This window comes from Rhinopithecus bieti, unplaced genomic scaffold (genome assembly GCF_001698545.2).
Source record: "Rhinopithecus bieti isolate Rb0 unplaced genomic scaffold, ASM169854v2 scaffold_6380, whole genome shotgun sequence".
Lineage (NCBI taxonomy): Eukaryota > Metazoa > Chordata > Mammalia > Primates > Cercopithecidae > Rhinopithecus > Rhinopithecus bieti.
This window is the reverse complement of record NW_016806642.1, coordinates 2,160,429-2,178,137: the sequence shown is the minus strand read 5'-3', so window position 1 is coordinate 2,178,137 and position 17,709 is coordinate 2,160,429. Positions and strand designations below refer to the sequence as shown.

The following is a 17,709-nucleotide window of genomic DNA, read 5'->3' as shown; positions in this document are numbered from 1 at the left end:
AACTAAGCACCACATTTTGGTGTCAAAATGTTTGACATTTTAAGAAAACATGTATAAGTGTTCTGCCTCTTGGATGACACAATTTTAAATTAAGCTGTAAAAAAAAAAAAGTACTGACAAAACAGTTCACTTTCAGTAATCTGGGTTTTCCCAAGTAGTTACACGAGAGCCAGTCATTTCGAATTGGACAGTTTGAGTTCCTCTTCAAGAGTCTGAAATGTAGGTCAGGGCTCTGCTGACATTTCCATTGACCTCAGAGCTGAAAATCTAGTGATCACTGACAGTCAGGCAGTGAGGAAAGAAGACATGACACAGCCAACAAGGGTGGCAGCCTGGCTCTGAAGTGGAATCATGTCCTTCAAACAGGTTGAAAGGTAAATAGGCAGCGATCATTCAAATACTTAAAGACAGATATATTTCCTTTTGAAAATACATGGGCCAAGTTGTTTTCTCTTGCAAGTTTTCATGATATTCCATGCAGTGGTTACTGATGAAGAGGGAATCTATAATATTATATGGCATCACATCACTTTAAATAATAATTATTGCATATTTCCATCAGTTAACTTCTAACTAGGAACATTTTTAGGGCTTCTGCTTCTTCTATGAAGAGAAGAATTACGATTGCTAACAAATTATGAAAGGGATCCCTATATTTCTGAGCCGGGGGACCCCAGTTTTTTTTAATGTTACTAGATACTTTATGCGATTTGATGAGCTGTGCATTGCGTTCTCTTGTTGTTTTACAGAAAAAGCTCAGGTTTTATTAAACAGATAAATAACTGAATAATGTTGATTGTTGAGTAAATGAGTTAATTAATGTAACTGATTAATTGAATAATGTAACTCTAGTTGTCAACACAACAGTATTATTAGGAATTTCTATAATGTGTTCCTTTCGAGTTCTCTACAGATGAAAGCTTTTTTCCTCTTTTTTGGTGGGTTGGGGGACAAGATCTCACTCTGTCGCCCAGGCCGGAGTGCAATGGTGTGATCATGGTTCACTGCAACCTTCACCTTCTGGGTAGCTGGGATGACAGTCACATGCCACCATGCTGGGCTAATTTTTTAATTTTTAGTAGGGACGGGGTTTCACCATGTTGCCCAGGCTGATGTCGAAGTCCTGGGCTCAAGCAATCCACCGGCCTCTGCCTCCCAAAGTGCTGGGATTACAGGCATGAACCACCACGCCTCCCCGGATGAAAGGCTTTTTACAGTCTAACTGGTGATAGCACATATTGCTTAATCTCACTTCACTTTTCTTCATTTTGAATCCATTTTCTCTGGAATTCTGAAATTTTTGGCTCTTCCCAGGTTTAGCTCATCAAAGACTAGTATTTCTGGAGTGTGATAAGTACATAACTTTGGCAGGCAGAAGAATTCATCACCAGAAGTTAGCTCAGCCCAGGCATGGTGGTTCGTGCCTATAATCCTAGCACTTTGGGAGGCTGAGTTGGGAGGACCTCTTGAGCCCAGGAGTTTGAGGTTATAGTGAGCTATGATAATGCCACTGCACTCCAGCCCTTGTCTCTAAAAAAATTTAAAACATAAAATAAATAAAGAAGTTAACTCAGAGGAGGAGGTTTCTGATGAGAAAGGCTAGATTAGGAGGAATTGTAATGGATCAAATGCCCTACTGAGTTAATTCATAGTCACTTTTGAAGAGTATAAAATTCCATTTGTTTGCTTTACTTCTCCATCTCTTGTTATATCTCCTAAATATACCAGTAACATTTCTTTGCTCTGTTTCCTTTCTTCCTTCCTTCCTTCCTTCCTTCCTTCCTTCCTTCCTTCCTTCCTTCTTCCTCCCTTCCTAATAAAAGGTTCCCATCAAATACAATAACTCTTAGGGAAAATGTAATGCTTTTATTATTTTACTAAATATTACAATTTAAACATTTTTCATATTTTTTTTCCAGAGGATAACAGTCTTTTCCTGCTTCCAGATATGAATCAGGTCACTATTCAATGGGATGCGGTAATAGCCCTTTACATACTCTTCAGTTGGTGTCATGGAGGTATGGTGTTTTGTGTATCTACTGCTGTCTTTCCTTCAACAAATGGAACATTGAGTGATTATTATTTTAATGGTGTTATGTTAGAATCTCTGAAGAATACAAATATTATTAGACTGGAAAAAATGTGTGCATAAAAATTACACAGAATGAAATAAAAATGGCCCAATCTCCTTCCAAATGCAGGATTTCTTTCTCAAATTTCCCTTCTGGACAGCCCTCTTACTCACATGTGAATATTTCCACAAAGGAGCCTATTAGTTTAAGTTGGCATTTTCTACCTTCAAACTATTATATCTGTTATATAATAACCTGTCAAACATTTGAATGCAATTCTATTTCACAAACCACTTATTGATAGTTACTATGTGCCTAGCACATAGTAACTGTGTGGGCCCTTGGCAAGAGTATGGTTTTATTCATTATATTCAAACTTTACTGAAAAAAGTAGGCTTTATCTAAAAAAGAACAAAAGATTGGTTGAGTAGCTAGAGAATGGGGTTCAGATTCTACAGTGCCCAGTGTTATTTCTAATCTTACCTTTGAAAAATACTGTAGCTTCATAATCTCTCAGTTCTCTAAAGTAGGACAGCTAATTATATTTGCTCTTTAGACACTTAGAGAAGCTTCCAAGCTAACTCTAGTCTTGTGCCATGCTGCTGAACATCAATAAAAGCATAACAGAGGCTGGACTAGGTGGCTAATGCCTGTAATTCCAGCACTTTGGGAGGCCGAGGTGGGTGGATCACCTGAGGTCAGGGATTCGAGATCAGCATGGCCAACATGGTGAAACCCCATATTAGCCGGGCATGGTGGTGCTCACTTATAATCCCAGCTACTCCAGAGGCTGAGGCAGGAGAGTCACTTGAACCTAGAAGGTGGATGTTTCAGTGAGCCGGCATTGCGACATTGCACCCCAGCCTGGGCGACAGAGCGGGACTGTCTCAAAAAAAAAAAGCCTAACAGACTAGTTTATGAAAGATACATCTAGTCCTAAAACTGTTTTCAATGGAATCATTTAATTAATAGAAATAATAAATTTAAAATGCAATAGTATGTTCTTCTGAATCTCTTGTTTTAATGTTTTACATGTAATTTATTATTTTTCCATTTATTTCTAGGAATTACAAATATAAACTGCTCTGGCCACATTTGGGTAGAACCAGCCACAAATTTTAAGATGGGTATGAATATCTCTATATATTGCCAAGCAGCAATTAAGAACTGCCAACCAAGGCAACTTCATTTTTATAAAAATGGCATCAAAGAAAGATTTGAAATCACAAGGATTAATAAAACAACAGCTCGGCTTTGGTATAAAAACTTTCTGGAACCACATGCTTCTATGTACTGCACTGCTGAATGTCCCAATCATTTTCAAGAGACACTGATATGTGGAAAAGACATTTCTTCTGGATGTAAGTGTTGGGGCACATTCGAAAAGCAAACAAAAGCTAGTCTAACAATTACCTGGTCATTACCACACTAGTCTAAAAATAGGGACAAAATGATATAGTTCAGTTTTTAGATTAGTTTCATACAGGAGCTGCAAACTCAAATATCTCCAGGGCCAGATTGGTGAACTATATGAATTGTAGAAGCTGATAGGAGCTATGCAGAGAAGAAAGTACACAGGTGGTCTCCTGGGGGGAGCCACTGCCCAGATCCAGTAATCACAGGGGCCCAGTATTCCTACATCTTTTGGCTCTTCAAAGGAAGACAGAAATATGAAATCTTAATGTGTACTCTCTAAATTTTAAAATGTTGCCAATACATTCAAAAAACATTTTTTTCACCTCTGCCCTGAACGAACACTGCATATGTGAGGGCCAGCACTCTTAGATTTAAAATGTTGCTCTTTTAATCTTGTTTTATTTTTCTAAACTAATATAATTAATCTTGAAGCAGATCCCATTGAGAAATTTTGAGGCCAAGGTTTAGGGGGAGTTGCAAAACTAGTTTTGTGCTCCCACTGTACTTCTAGGGTTGTGACTTTGGGCAATTTGCTTAAGCCTCAATTCCTCGCCTGTAAAAGGAGGCTAATTATACAGACTGTGTTATGCACCTGATTTCAATAATTTATTTGGAAGCATATGATAAAATTTAAAGTACATCAGTACCCAAATCCTTAAAAATACATCCTTTTGATAAAACATAGGGAGAGTCTCCTACAATCCTCTGTTCCTAATCTCACTATTCCAATTTACAATCACTGTGTTTGTTACTGTAACTATTAATTTTTTTCTTTTTCTTAAAACCCACCTTGAAGGGACTAATTATTAATTTATTTAAAAGCTTAGTCAAGTTAATCTTAAAAATATATGCTAAATTCAATCTGTGCTCTGAGTGTCCTGGAAGTGTTTAAATCACTATAGTGATATGGGCTGGCTTGTATAATTATATACCTAGTTTTGGTTCTACTATTATGAAGGGGGTAAATCAATAAGTTCAGCACTGTTTTAACTCAGATATTCATTCTCTGTGGCACTTGAACCCATTTTCAGTAAAAAAATAAAGGAGTTTGTGTCTTTGCCGTGTTCCCTTCCTCCATACTTTTGAGAATCAAACCTCAGTTCTTGCTTCTTCTTCACATTTACAACTTAGCTGGGGGCAGACCCATATCACCACTACCACTTGACCCCATTGTGGCTGCTTGGACAGTAAGAGCCTTTCTTGCTCTATAATGAAGCCATTGTCTTACTTAACTCTGAGCAGCTGATCTTGCATGCTTTTCAAGAGAGGGAACTATAGAAAGTTGTAGAGGTGAGTTGAGGAAGGAAAGTCATAGGTTTTGGAGTCAAAGAATAAACCTACCTTAAACTAATGCCTTAAAGCTGCTAAACTTGCCCTAAATTGTGGAAATTAAACCGCAGGCAGACATCTTATCTGATGCATGAAATCTCCTTAGCTTGTCCACATCCTCAGGAAACATAACCAAACCTCAATGCTTAAATACTTTACTATTTATCTTTTGGGGGTGGGAGAGGGGTAGAGAGACCATACAATTTTTTTGGAGGGCAAATAAGCAACTTTCACAGTTACAGGAAAAGGTTAGTTATTAATTTAAGCCAGAGGGAAAAAAGGAAGCAAAATAAACATTGTCTCTGTTAAAAAACAGAATTTCAGCAAATTTAGTTTCTAGATCTGATAGGTTTCTATTTGTGATTCATAAATCGGCAGCATCTCATTCTATAAAATTAATCTGAGTATCCTGGAGGTGTTTAAGTTACCATAGTGATATGGACTGGCTTGTATAATTATGTACTTAGTTTTGGTTCTACTATTTGGTTCTACTATTATAACAGAACAGTTGGTTTTTGTAAGGTAGGAACAAGAAATGACATTTTTATAAAACCTACCAGATTGGTTAACATTGTTACTTCGGGTTGTTTTCCTTGTAATGGTTAAAGCAGAGGGGGTTTCCTTATCATCCCTGCTCAGGTTGACTGGGCTCTTTCTACGTGGTTGCTTTGAATTTTCTGTTTTCAGGAAAAACTAGTCTGTGGAAGTTTTACCTGCTTCCTTAAAGTTTCAGCTTGATTATATGTCACTTAACAGGAGTGACTTTGTTTTGATTTGGTATGTGGGGGCCTAGTGCAGGAGCTCAGTCCAAAACAATGGCCTCCTATACATCTTCGTTAATACCACCTTCCATGTGTTGCAGTTTGTATCACTGATTACTCCCAAGAGCCCTCTCAGTGTTGGCTGAGGGGCCTCTGTCCCCAAACCTAACACCAGGCAACGTAGAAGATAAGAGAATGGACTTTGTTCCTCTTCCAGGACAGTTTAATAGAAATACGTTCTCTGCTGATGGCTGCTTAGAAAGAACATCACTCTTTCCACTTATTTAACTTGTGAGTTGTAACTCCTTTCATAGGCCTCTGGTTATGAGTGTAAAAATGTAACTGCCAGGTGAGAATTTACTCAAACCCCTGGATTCAAGCTGAATGTCTTCTTGAGCTCTACATTCTTAGCAACAAAACTTCCTATTTAAGTAGGTCAAAAAAAGGTTTTTGAGGGTTTTGTGGCATTCTAGAAATCACATTGCTTTCACTGGACAACTTTGATCACAGGATATTTGTCATGTGAGATTTACTATGTCAACTTATCATCATTGCTTTGAACAAAATGAGTATATGTATTTTTTTAGACTAGAGACAAATTGTAAAAGACAAAATAAATGAGTCATTACTTTCCTTGAAAAGCTATCCAAATATATTTTAAAGTGCTGTGCTTTAATGTATAATCTGTGAAATATGAACCATATTATCACAATTTCCATTTTTAGCCACAATCCTAAACACTTCTTAGATTCTTATCTAAGATTAAATGCACACATATTATGGGAAATTTGTTCTAATGAGACCATACCAATCATCGGATAAAATACAAGATATCTTTATTCGTTTAAAAATATAAAATTAAACCGTGCACAAATAGTCACGTTTCCCACTTAATCATTTGTTTAAAATTTTAAGTATTTTTGACTTTTTAAATTTTGACCTTCTTTGGCCTTTATTTACAATGATGAAAGCACATTTGTTATTCAATAAAAGCCTCTGAATATTTGTTTCTAACATTGCTATTAAGTATGATTACAGAACAATTAGGCTGGCCTGTGCCCTGCTTGAGTAAGAAATTGTAGAGTGATCTTTGCCAGAAGCATTGCATCTCTCTCCACTTTAATCCTTCTCGTTACTATCTTAATTGAGACAATCAATTCATGGAATAAACTTTATTGAGTGGTTACTATGCACCAAAAATGTGTTAAATGCTAGAAGTACAAAGAAGAGGAAATCACAGGCTGCTTTCAAGAAGCTCTCAGTAGAAAAGGATCCTTGGCTAGACTCTGAATTAACAAAAAACCTGGCCTGTGATTCCTGAGTGTCCCAATAATAGGGGAAGGGTGGGACTGGCAGGAAAGAGCAAAAACATAAGCCCCCTTTTGTACATCTCAGGGTATTCTCTAGTATCTAGTTGTATAGCCAGGTTTTGTTCTTGGATATTGAATAACCTGGCAATGAGGCCTAACAACAACTTGATGTTATTTTCATAACCATACTCACAGGCCCATCTTAAATTGCTTCATATTAACAAATACTTATTTGCGTGTGTGTGTGTATAGTCATCTTTTTGATCTTTTGCAAAGTTAATTAACCACCAGACATTTGTAACCCCAAGAATTCACTTCACGTAGGATGCCGTGGTGTAACATAGCCCAAACGATCTGATGGCCAAATCAATGACACTCTCTATCTGAAACCAGAGGGAAAAATAACTTCAGCACCAATCATTGTAATCATTGAGGGACCACAACTGAATCTCCAAAATGATATAAATTCATGTTTCCACACTTACTTCATTTAAGGCTCAATTAAAACAAAGATTTATTTTACCCTACTTGGAGCCCAGTTACCATTGTAACTCAATGCTACAAGTCACCAAAACATTGTAAAGTACTTTTTAGTGTGTTCTTACTGTTTGAAAATAGCTTTTTTGAAAAGGATATTAGACCTTCGATATATGAAAATAGTTTTTTAATTGTAAAATCAAATTGCATTCAATATAGAGAGTTTTTAAAATGTAGACCAGCAAAAAAGAAATACCTATCATTCCCATAATCCTATAACTTTGCTAGTAACCATAATCCCTCTTTAATAATTTGGAATATATCTTTGAAATTTCAGACCCTCAGATTGAGAATGTTTCTCAATCTCTCGCTTAAATGAAACCACTAATTGAACCATTTTGCAACCTGCTTTTTTCACTTTGCCATATGATCATTACTTCATTAAATATACTTGTAATTCCTTCCAAAGGCCAAGTACTTAAATTGTCTTCTACAGCATTGCTTTTGGATGTGTTTAGGACTGGACTGTAGTTTATTTAACCTTATTTTGGAAAATTGAGCTTGTTTACAATTTTTTCATTGTTATGAACAGTACTTTAAGGGCACATCCTTTAAGCCAAATATTTTATATATCTATGAACATTTCATTAAGGATGCATTCTTAGATGTATAACTGCTGAGTTGCAAAATATTACACCTGCTTTTACAGATTGTGATATGTAAAGTGCTCTCCATAAAGGCTGGACCAATTTGTACTTCCACCAGAAGTGTGTTAGAGGACTTCCATGAGTCCACACCAACACTGTGTACTGTCATTTTTCAAAATCCTTGCTAATTTGATAGGTTTAAAGACATCTAGTACCGCCTTATTTTGCAGTGAGAATAAAATTTTTAATATATTTGTTTATTATTTTACAAGCAAATTTTTGGTAAGCAATTTGCAGGTGAAGTGAAAGCAATATGTACTTAAGATAAATCTTTGGATGGAACGTCAGATGCCTAAATGTCTGTATTTTTATTCTTTTTGAGCTTCTATCCTTCCACTTGTCTTGTCATTCTCTGAGCAGTCAAGTGTCCCAGCAGTATTTCACATGTAGGGATGAAATAAGAGAGCCACACCTGAAAAGTGAGTATTTAATACACTCTCAATGTTTCTATATTTTAAAAAATCTTAATCTTATTCACTATTGAATGATATAACTGAAAATTCTGGGTGTCATTCGATAGTGGTTGGAGTTTCATAGGCTTTAGAGGCCCCAAAAAGTCAATGTCATCAGAACTCTCTCATCTTTTCCTGTCTGCTAGGTATTGTTTTCCCCTGTGTTGGCTTCATTCTTAAATAGACTAAAGACTGTGAAAAAGCCTGTTTCACAATGACAGCAAGATGGCCACCAGCAACTAACAGCTCACATGCTACTCAGAGATAGCAGTTTCAGGAGCACAGAGTGTGCTTCTTTTACAACAGTTTAGAAAAAGTGCCTTAGAGAATTCTGATTGGTTCATCATGAGTCATATGTTCATTCCCAAGGGAAATTCTCCTATTAGTCAGCCTACCTCAAAGGCACACTTCTGTGGAGAGCCTCTTGATTGACAGGCCTTGGGGTTGGGGTGGGGGTGAGATTGGAGTGAGGGGCTAGAGGGGATGTCAGTTCTCAAGAGGGAAAGATGCTAGCCAACGAAAAATAAAAATGTTCCCCATAATATGGCCACCTGGAGAAAGAGCTGGGCAGGAATAGGGGTGGGATGAGTTGAGTGGAATGACGGGAAAAGAGCCTTGAAATAGAATTGCGTTGAATACCAAACTTTTAAAAAACCTTGTTGTGGTGGTGGTAAAATACATAACATAAAATGTACCATTTTTACCATGGTTAAGTATACAGTTCAGTGGCACTAAGTACATTTACACTAGTGTACAACCATCACCACCATTTATCTCCAGAACCCTCTTATTGCAAGCTGAAACTCTGTATCCTTTAAACAAATGTCCACTTCCTTCTCCTCCAAGCCACAACAACTGCCATTCTACTTTCTACGAGCTTGACTATTCCGGATACCTTGTGTAAGGGGAATCATGCAATATTTGTCCTTTAGGGTCTGGCTTACTTCGCTTAATATAATGTCTTCAAGTTTCATCCACATTGTAGCATGTGTTAAAGTTTCCTTCTTTTTTAAGGCTGAATAATATTTTATTGCATGTATGAACACAAAACTTTTAAAATGAGTAGTGGAAAATGTGCAAGAGAAGAAGATAGTCTGCCAGAGTAGGAGAAGAAAACTACAAAGAACCCATTTGCAAGAGCCAAAAGCAAAGAGGTTTCTTTTCTTGTCTTGTTTTTGAGACAAGGTCTCACTGTGTCACCCAATCTGGAGTGCAGTGTGTTGATCATGGCTTACTGCAGCCTCAAACTCCTAAGCTCCAGGGATCCCTCCAGTCTCAGCCCCCCAAGTAGCTGAGACTACTGGGTGAGCCACCACACCCAGCTTTAAAACAGAGAGCTTTCAAGGAGGGAGTGAGCAAAATATCAAATGCTGCAGAGAATTTCTGTGGACTTTTATTTTCATTACAAAATAGATGAAAAGGAACAAATAGCCTTCTTTCTTATAAAAAATTTTCAATGAAGAATGACAAGAGATGGGGTCTGTTGAAGAGAAAGTCATCGAAGACCTTAGCAACAATGGTTTTGGTGGAATTGTGGAAGCTGAATCCTGATTGTTTTGGGTTCAAAAGCATACGGGAAATGAAGAATAATAGGCTCTTTAAAAGTGTTTAGCTGTTAAGAAAAAGAGAAAGATATAGGAGTAGCTGGGGGAGACTGAATTTAGGGTAATATAGTCAAGTATAAGAAGAAGAGGAATGGATACTTGATGGTAAAGTGGGTTGCAAGGTAAGGTAGTAGGGATGGAATGAGGAGCAGGCAGGTGCTGAGTGCTGATTGACCTGATTTTCAAATAAAATTGTCAGTTTCTCAACTGACTACTTTATAGAGAACTTCATATTTCTTACGGCAGCTCCTAAGTGATATGTTTTGTTGCAGATCCGCCAGATGTTCCTGATGAGGTAACCTGTGTCATTTATGAATATTCAGGCAACATGACTTGCACCTGGAATGCTGGGAAGCTCACCTACATAGACACAAAATACGTGGTGCATGTGAAGAGGTAGGTCCCTTCCTCATGGCTTCATATAAGAGGTTCCACCCTGGTTCAGCCAGAGCTCTGCCTCCAGCGGAGATCCAAGAAATCAGCCTCAAACATTAAATATATACCCTGATTTATCCCTAATTTCCTACTTATGATCAGTGAACCTACCAATGCCCTTTTCGGGCCATTAATATTTTCACTCTGGCAGGAAAGTATTCTATGATCTTTCAACCCTTTTTATTCATTTGTAGGTAACTGGTAGCAGGGGCCTAATGGTGGTACAGCCCAGCACAGTTTTAAATCATTGCTTAGGATGGGCACAGTGGCTCACACCTGTAATCTCAACAGTTTAGGAGGCCGAGGTGGGCGAATAACCTGAGGTCAGGAGTTTGAGACCAGCCTAGCCAACATGGTGAAACCTGGTTTCTACTAAAAATACAAAAATTAGCCTGGCATTGTGGCGGGCACCTGTAATTCCAGCTGCTCGGGAGGCTGAGGCAGGAGAATCGCTTGAACCTGGGAGGCAGAGGTTGCAGTGAGCCAAGATTGTGCCACTGCACTCCAGCCTGGGCAATAGAACAAGACTCCTTCTCAAAAAATAAAATAAAATAAAATAAAATAATAAATTATTGCTTAAATACCTGCTCTATTCTTCTTCTAGGGTTTCAACAACTTAATTTCCCCGAATTGCTATGATTTTTAATCTTTAAATGGGCCTAAAAATAAAACCTAAATACACGGGTTTGTTCTAATTCATTATGTGGAATTTGGCTTTTAAAGTGTGTATAATCATGCCACATTACCACTAAATTCATGGAAGCTATTAATTGTTAACACTGACCCTCAAATCTTAAATTTAGTGTCTGTATAGTTGATCAACTTTCCTGTTTGTCTCATACTAAGGGGGTTTTCAGGACAAAGGATTTCAGTTTTAAAACCTGGAAAGTTGTGGGCAAACTAGGACAAGTTGCTCACCTTATTCGTGTTTCTTGTTTTGTTTAGTTTATTAAAAAATAAAATTCCAGGGCAGGCACAGTAGCTCATGCCTGTAATCCCAGCACTTTGGGAGACTGAAGCTGGTGGATCACCTGAAGTCAGGAGTTCGAGATCAGCCTGGCCAACATGGCGAAACTCCATCTCTACTAAAAATACAAAAATTAGCTGGGCATGGGGGTAGGTGCCTGTAATCCCAGTTACTCAGGAGTCTGAGGCAGGGAGAATTGCTTGAACCCAGGAGGCAGAGGTTGCAGTGAGCTGAGATCATGCCACTGCACTCCAGCCTGGGCGAAAGAGCGAGACTCTGTCTCAAAAATAGTAATAAATAAAATAAAATAATATAAAATGCCGGCTGGGCATGGTGGCTCGTGCCTGTAATCCCAGCACTTTGGGAGGCTGAGGCGGATGGATCACCTGAGATCAGGAATTCAAGACCAGACTGGCTAACATGGTGAAACCCTGTCTCTACTGAAAATGCAAAAATTAGCCGGGTGTCATGGCACACACTTGTAATCCCAGCTACTCGGGAGGCTGAGACAGGAGAATCGCTTGAACCCGGGAGGTGGAGTTTGTAGTAACCCTAGATCGCGCCATTGCACTCCAGCCTGGGCAACAAGAGGGAAACTGCATCTCAAAAAATAAAAAGTAAAATAAAATAAAATAAAATAAAATGCCTTCTGTGGTGTTTTTGAAGTACACTTTTTTTTCTGTCAGTAATTCTTAAAAATTTCACAAACTATTTTTTAAAGCATTTATTGGACCCTTACTGTTTGCCAGGCACTGGGCCAAGAGCTTTATAAATGCTGCCTAATTTAATACCTGTACAACCATGTGAAGCACTGGGATCCTACAAATGCTTGTGTCCTCCTAAAATTCATATGTTGAAACAAACCCCCAATGCAAGAGTAACAAGAGTTGGGGCCTTTGAAGTGAGATTAGGTCATGAGGGTGAAGCCCTCATGGATGGAATTATTGCCCTTCCATAAGAGGTCTGAAAGAAAGCTTGTTTGCCCTTCTACCCTGTGAGGACACAGCCAGAAGGTGCCATCTATAAAGCAGAAAGTGAGCCCTCACCAGACACTGAATCTGCTGATGCCTTGATCTTGGACTTCCAAGCCTCCAGAACTGTAAACAATAAATTTCTGTTGTTTATGAATTACCTAGTCTAAGGTATTTGTATAGCAGCTGAAAGAGACTAAGACAGATGCATGCAATTATTTTTCCCATTGGTATAGACAAGGGAACTGAGACTTAGTGAGGTCAGGTATGTATCCGGGACCACACAGTTGCAGAGAAGGAGAGGTGGCATTTGAACATAGGTTGCCTGACTGTCTTCTTATTTTCTGCCGCAGGCATGTGGAGGTCCAGATCGCAGGGCATCTTTAAAATATTCTGTTCAGTTCTCATCATTATGGAAGGGAATAACCTTCTTTTTTAAAAAGTAATCTTTTAATTTATTTATACGGTGTTTGTTTTCTGTTTGTTTGTTTTGTTTTTGTTTTTGTTTTTTGAGTCAGGGTCTCTGTCACCCAGGCTGGAGTGCAGTGGCACAATCTTAGCTCACTGCAACCTCTGCCTCCTGGGTTCAAGCAATTCTCCCAGGCACCAAACCTGGTCTGTATTGAAGAGAATAACCTAATCTTGCTCTCTCTCTCTCTACCTGTTGGATACTCAGAATAATTTTGATTAAGTGAAACCTAAAAAGCAATACCTCTTCATTCAAGAAAGTGCATGTAGAAACTAGACAGATTTAATGAACACATTACTAGACCTGGAGTTACCAGCTGCATGCCATGGGCAAGAGGCATACACCTTTCATTCTGAACAGGAGTTAAACAGAGGCATATTCCAGTACCAAAGAGATGATGAAAACTCTGATATCAGGGACGAGTAGAGTTGATGGATGAGATGCAATATGCTAAGTACTGTGCTCTGTACTTCATGTGCATGACATCTTCAATTCTCAACCTTGTGAGGGAACGATTGTTATTGTTCCCATCTTACAGATGGCTTGGGGAGCTCACATTACCTCTCCAAAGTCACTTGACTAAGAAGTAAAGGAGCAGGGATTTTAACGGGGATCTCTCTGGCTAAACCATTGGAGACTAAACCTCTATCCCTTGCCTATAGGGTAAAGTAGAAAAGCCATGAGAGCGAGACAACTAGAGTCTCATTGCTAAGTCAACTTTAGGAATTTGAAGGTGAGGGCAATATGGCAGTGACCTTTTCACTTCAAGCTCACAGAAAAACCAGGCAGTGCCAGACTGACAGAGAGCCTGGTGTCTTGAGGATATTCACTATCTCCCTGAACCTGGAAGGATCTCCTGAACTGCTGATCCTGGTTGTTTGGTTAATTCATTCTTCCTTTGTTTTTAATATAACATTTTATTAAGTATAGTTCATCTACCATACAATTCTCCTTATTTAAAGTATATCATTCCTTGAGTTTTAGCACCCATCACTACAATCAATATTGAACATTTTCATCATGCCAAAAAAAAGCACATCCATTAGCAGTCACTTCCTATTTCCCCTCAATCTTCCCAGTCCATGGCAACCACTATCTGCTTTCTGTCTCTGTGGATTTGCCTACACTGGACACTTCATATAAAAGGAATCATATAATATGTGGTCTTTTGTGACTGGCTTCTTTCATTCAGCATAATGTTTTCAAGGTTATCTATGGTGTAACATGTATCAGTACTTTATTCCTTTCTTTTTTTTTTTTTTTTTTTTTTGAGATGAAGTCTTACTCTGTCGCCCAGGCTGGAGTGCAATGGTGCGATCTCGGCTCACTACAACCTCTGCCTCCCGGGTTCAAGTGATTCTCCTATCTCAGCCTCCTGAGTAGCTGGGATTACAGGTGCACACAACCACTCCCGACTAATTTTTTGGATTTTAGTACAGATGGGATTTCACCATGTTGCCCAGACTGGTATGGAACTCCTGAGCTCAGGCAACCCTCCCGCCTTGGCCTCCCTTAAGTGCTAGGATTACAGGCGTGAGTCACCGCGCCTGGCCCTTTATTCCTTTTTTAAATAATGTTCCATTATTTGGAACACATTTTATTTATTTATTCCTTGGTTGATGAACCTTTTGGTTGTTTCCACTTTTCAGCTATTATGAATTATGCTTCTATTAATATTTGTGTACAAGTTTTGTATAGACATATTTTTATTTCTCTTGGGCATATATTTAGGAATAGTATTCCTGGGTCTCTTGGTAATTCTGTGTTTAATCTTTTGTTCAACTGCCATAATGTTTTCCAAAGCAGTCACACATTTTACATTCCCACCAACAGTGTATAAGGGTTCCAGTATTTCCGCATTCTTGCCAACCTTTGTTTTTATCTTGGTTACTGCTATCCTAGTGGATGAGGGCTAATTCTTTCAAGCCTGACTTACCTGCGTTCTGAGGTTCCTCATAGTAAAACTGCATTGCAAATTCCGGATAGATGAACCACAATTTGAAAAAATATATTTGTTTGATACAATTTTAAACTTGCTAACCCCCACCTAATTTCCTATTTAGTATCATAAAAATATTTTCTGAATATTTTATAAAACTATGTATTATATATTTCTTTTAAAATCCTGTAATGCGTTCAAAATTATATATGTTTAAATTTATTTACACGTGACGTTTGAGGAACACATTCACTTTATAAAGTAAGGAATATTTGTAGTAGTTATGAGTACTAAGATTGTTCTCAGTACTCAAAAAGTCACTCTGAAAGTATTAAGAATAAGTTTACTAAAGAGAATGCTTTCAGAAATATTCATTGCAAAGAGCATGAGCTTTGGAGTTTTAGATTTAATTTCCAGTTCTGAAACTTATCAGTCAGGTGTCTTTTATGATACAAATATCAGAAAACGCAAGTGCAGGCCAGGCGCAGTGGCACTCACTTGTAATCCTAGCACTTTGGGAGGCTGAGGCAGATGGATCACTTGAGGTCAAGAGTTCAAGACCAGCCTGGCCAATATGGTGAAACCCCATCTCTACTAAAAATACAAAAATTAGCAGGGCATGGTGGCATATGCCTGTAATCCCAGCTACTCAGGAAGCTAAGGCAGGAGAATCGCTTGAATATGGGAGGTGAAGGTTCCAGTGAGCCAAGTTCATGCCATTGCACTCCAGCCTGGGCTACAGAGTGAGACTCCATCTCAAAACAGACAAACAAACAAACAAAAAACCCAAAAAAACTACTCAAGTCCAGTCACTTAAATAGACATGGCCTTATTTATATCAGGTCACAATTACATGTAATAACAGGTGGCATGATAATTCAGTAATACTCCAGGGATCTAGGCTCTTTTCCTCTTTCTACTCTGCGATATTCAGCGTGTTGACCTTAATCTTTGGATGCTGTATCTCCAGGCTTCTCATCCAAGTTCCAGGCAGGAAAAGTGGTAAAGAGCAAAGGAGTTCCTCCTGTGGACTTGCACCTACATTGAGTTGGCCACAACGGTGTCACATGTCTACTCTGTCTGGATGGGAACCTGGCAGAAGGGCATTGTAAATGGAGTTTGGTACCGTCATCCAACAGTATTAGCCATAGTTGCTAGCTGTGTAATCTTAGAAAAGTTATTTAGCCTCGCTGAGCCTCAGCCTCCTGTGAAATGAGGATAATTAATACCACAAAGCTTATAAAAAAGCAAATTATAGGAAGTGACTTGCATATAGGAAACGCTTACAATTAAGTACAACACAAAATGGTGTCTTAGTCTATTCAGGTGACTATAACAAAATACCTAGACTGGGTAATTTGTAAACAACAGAAATTTATTGCTCACAATTCTGGAGGCTAGGAAATCCCAGATCAAGTGTCAACAGGTTTTGAGGGTCTGTTCCTCATAGATGGTGACTTCTATATGTTCTCACATAGTAGAAGGGGCCAGGCACCTCCCTTCAACCTGTTTTATAGGGCCACTAAATTGATTCATGAAGGTAGAGCCCTCATGACTTTCCCACTTTCTAAAGGCCCTACCTCTTAGTACTATTACATTGGGGTTTAAGTTTCAACATGTAAATTTTGAGGGTACACTAATATTCAGACTATAGCAAAGGATATTATAATATTATGGCCTAAGGGAAACCTGACTGATTTGATTGAGAGAAATATTAATGTAAAGCCATAAAAATTATTATTTATAGGATATTATAGACAATTTTATTCATATATTTTAAGTAATACAATAATTTTGGAAAAAATCTAGAAAGAGATGTTGCATGTGCTCTAATAAGAAAGACTTATCTTTTATATGTCAATAGTACATTTATTCATTCAAACTAGAATGTAGGCTTAATGTGGGCAAGGATTTTTGTTTGATTTGTTCATTGCTGTATTGATTGAACCTAGAATGGGGCCTGACACATAGTAAATGCTCAATAAATATTTGTTGAGTAATTATTCTAGTTGGTAACTAGAAATAGACATTTCCTGCATCTCCCTTTCATTGTCTAGTTAAGTAATAATATAAGGTCATATATATTTTAAGAATTATTTCTCCCACCTTCTTTCTTAAAATCCAACAATAAACTATAGCCAACCTCTGATAAACCTAACCAAGTTCTGAATTGATGGAGGCCAGATTAATGGGATTTTATTACATTTTTAAAGAGGACATAAAAGATATAAAAGGTTAGCATAAAAAGAACGTTCTCCTCTGGTAAAGTCAAAGGACTAACTTCCATAAATATAGACAGGTCAGAAAAGAAAACAAACACCTATTTATCTAATGATTAATTACAAACAAACTAATGAGTTGAAAAAAATTAGAGAAGAGGGCTGGGTGCAGTGGCTCACGCCTGTAATCCCAGCACTTTGGGAGGCTGAGGTAGGTGGATCACTTGAGCTCAGGAGTTTGAGACCAGCCTGGGCAACATGGTGAAAAATACAAAAAATACAAAAATTTCTACAAAAAAAAAAAAAGAAAAAATTAGCCAGGCGTGGTGGCGGGTGCCTGGAATCCAAACTACTTGGGAGGATGGCTTGAACCCAGGAGGCAGAGGTTGCAGTGAGCCAGTGTACTCCAGCCTGGTTGGCTTAGCCAGACCCTGTCTCAAAAAAACAAACAGAGAGAGAGAGAGAGAGAGGAGGGGAGGGAGGGAGGGGAGGTCAGAACTCCGGGGCTCCCGTTGCCTAAATGTGGTCTTCACAGGGATCACACCCGAGTCTAACTCCTGCAGCTGTGGGCAAAGCTGTGG

At 38.3% G+C, this 17,709-nt stretch overlaps 1 protein-coding gene across 1 annotated transcript in view; it reads left to right on the top strand.

The window, feature by feature from the left end:
* Positions 1 to 234: 234 nt before the first annotated feature.
* Positions 235 to 17,709, top strand: part of IL23R (interleukin 23 receptor) — a 78,534-nt gene continuing 61,059 nt past the window's right edge. The window contains exons 1-4 of the mRNA XM_017877276.1: positions 235 to 374; positions 1,920 to 2,018; positions 3,137 to 3,433; positions 10,401 to 10,524. Coding sequence (XP_017732765.1) covers positions 1,949 to 2,018; positions 3,137 to 3,433; positions 10,401 to 10,524 — 491 coding nt within the window. The 5' untranslated portion in view covers positions 235 to 374; positions 1,920 to 1,948. The remainder of the gene's footprint in view (positions 375 to 1,919; positions 2,019 to 3,136; positions 3,434 to 10,400; positions 10,525 to 17,709) is intronic.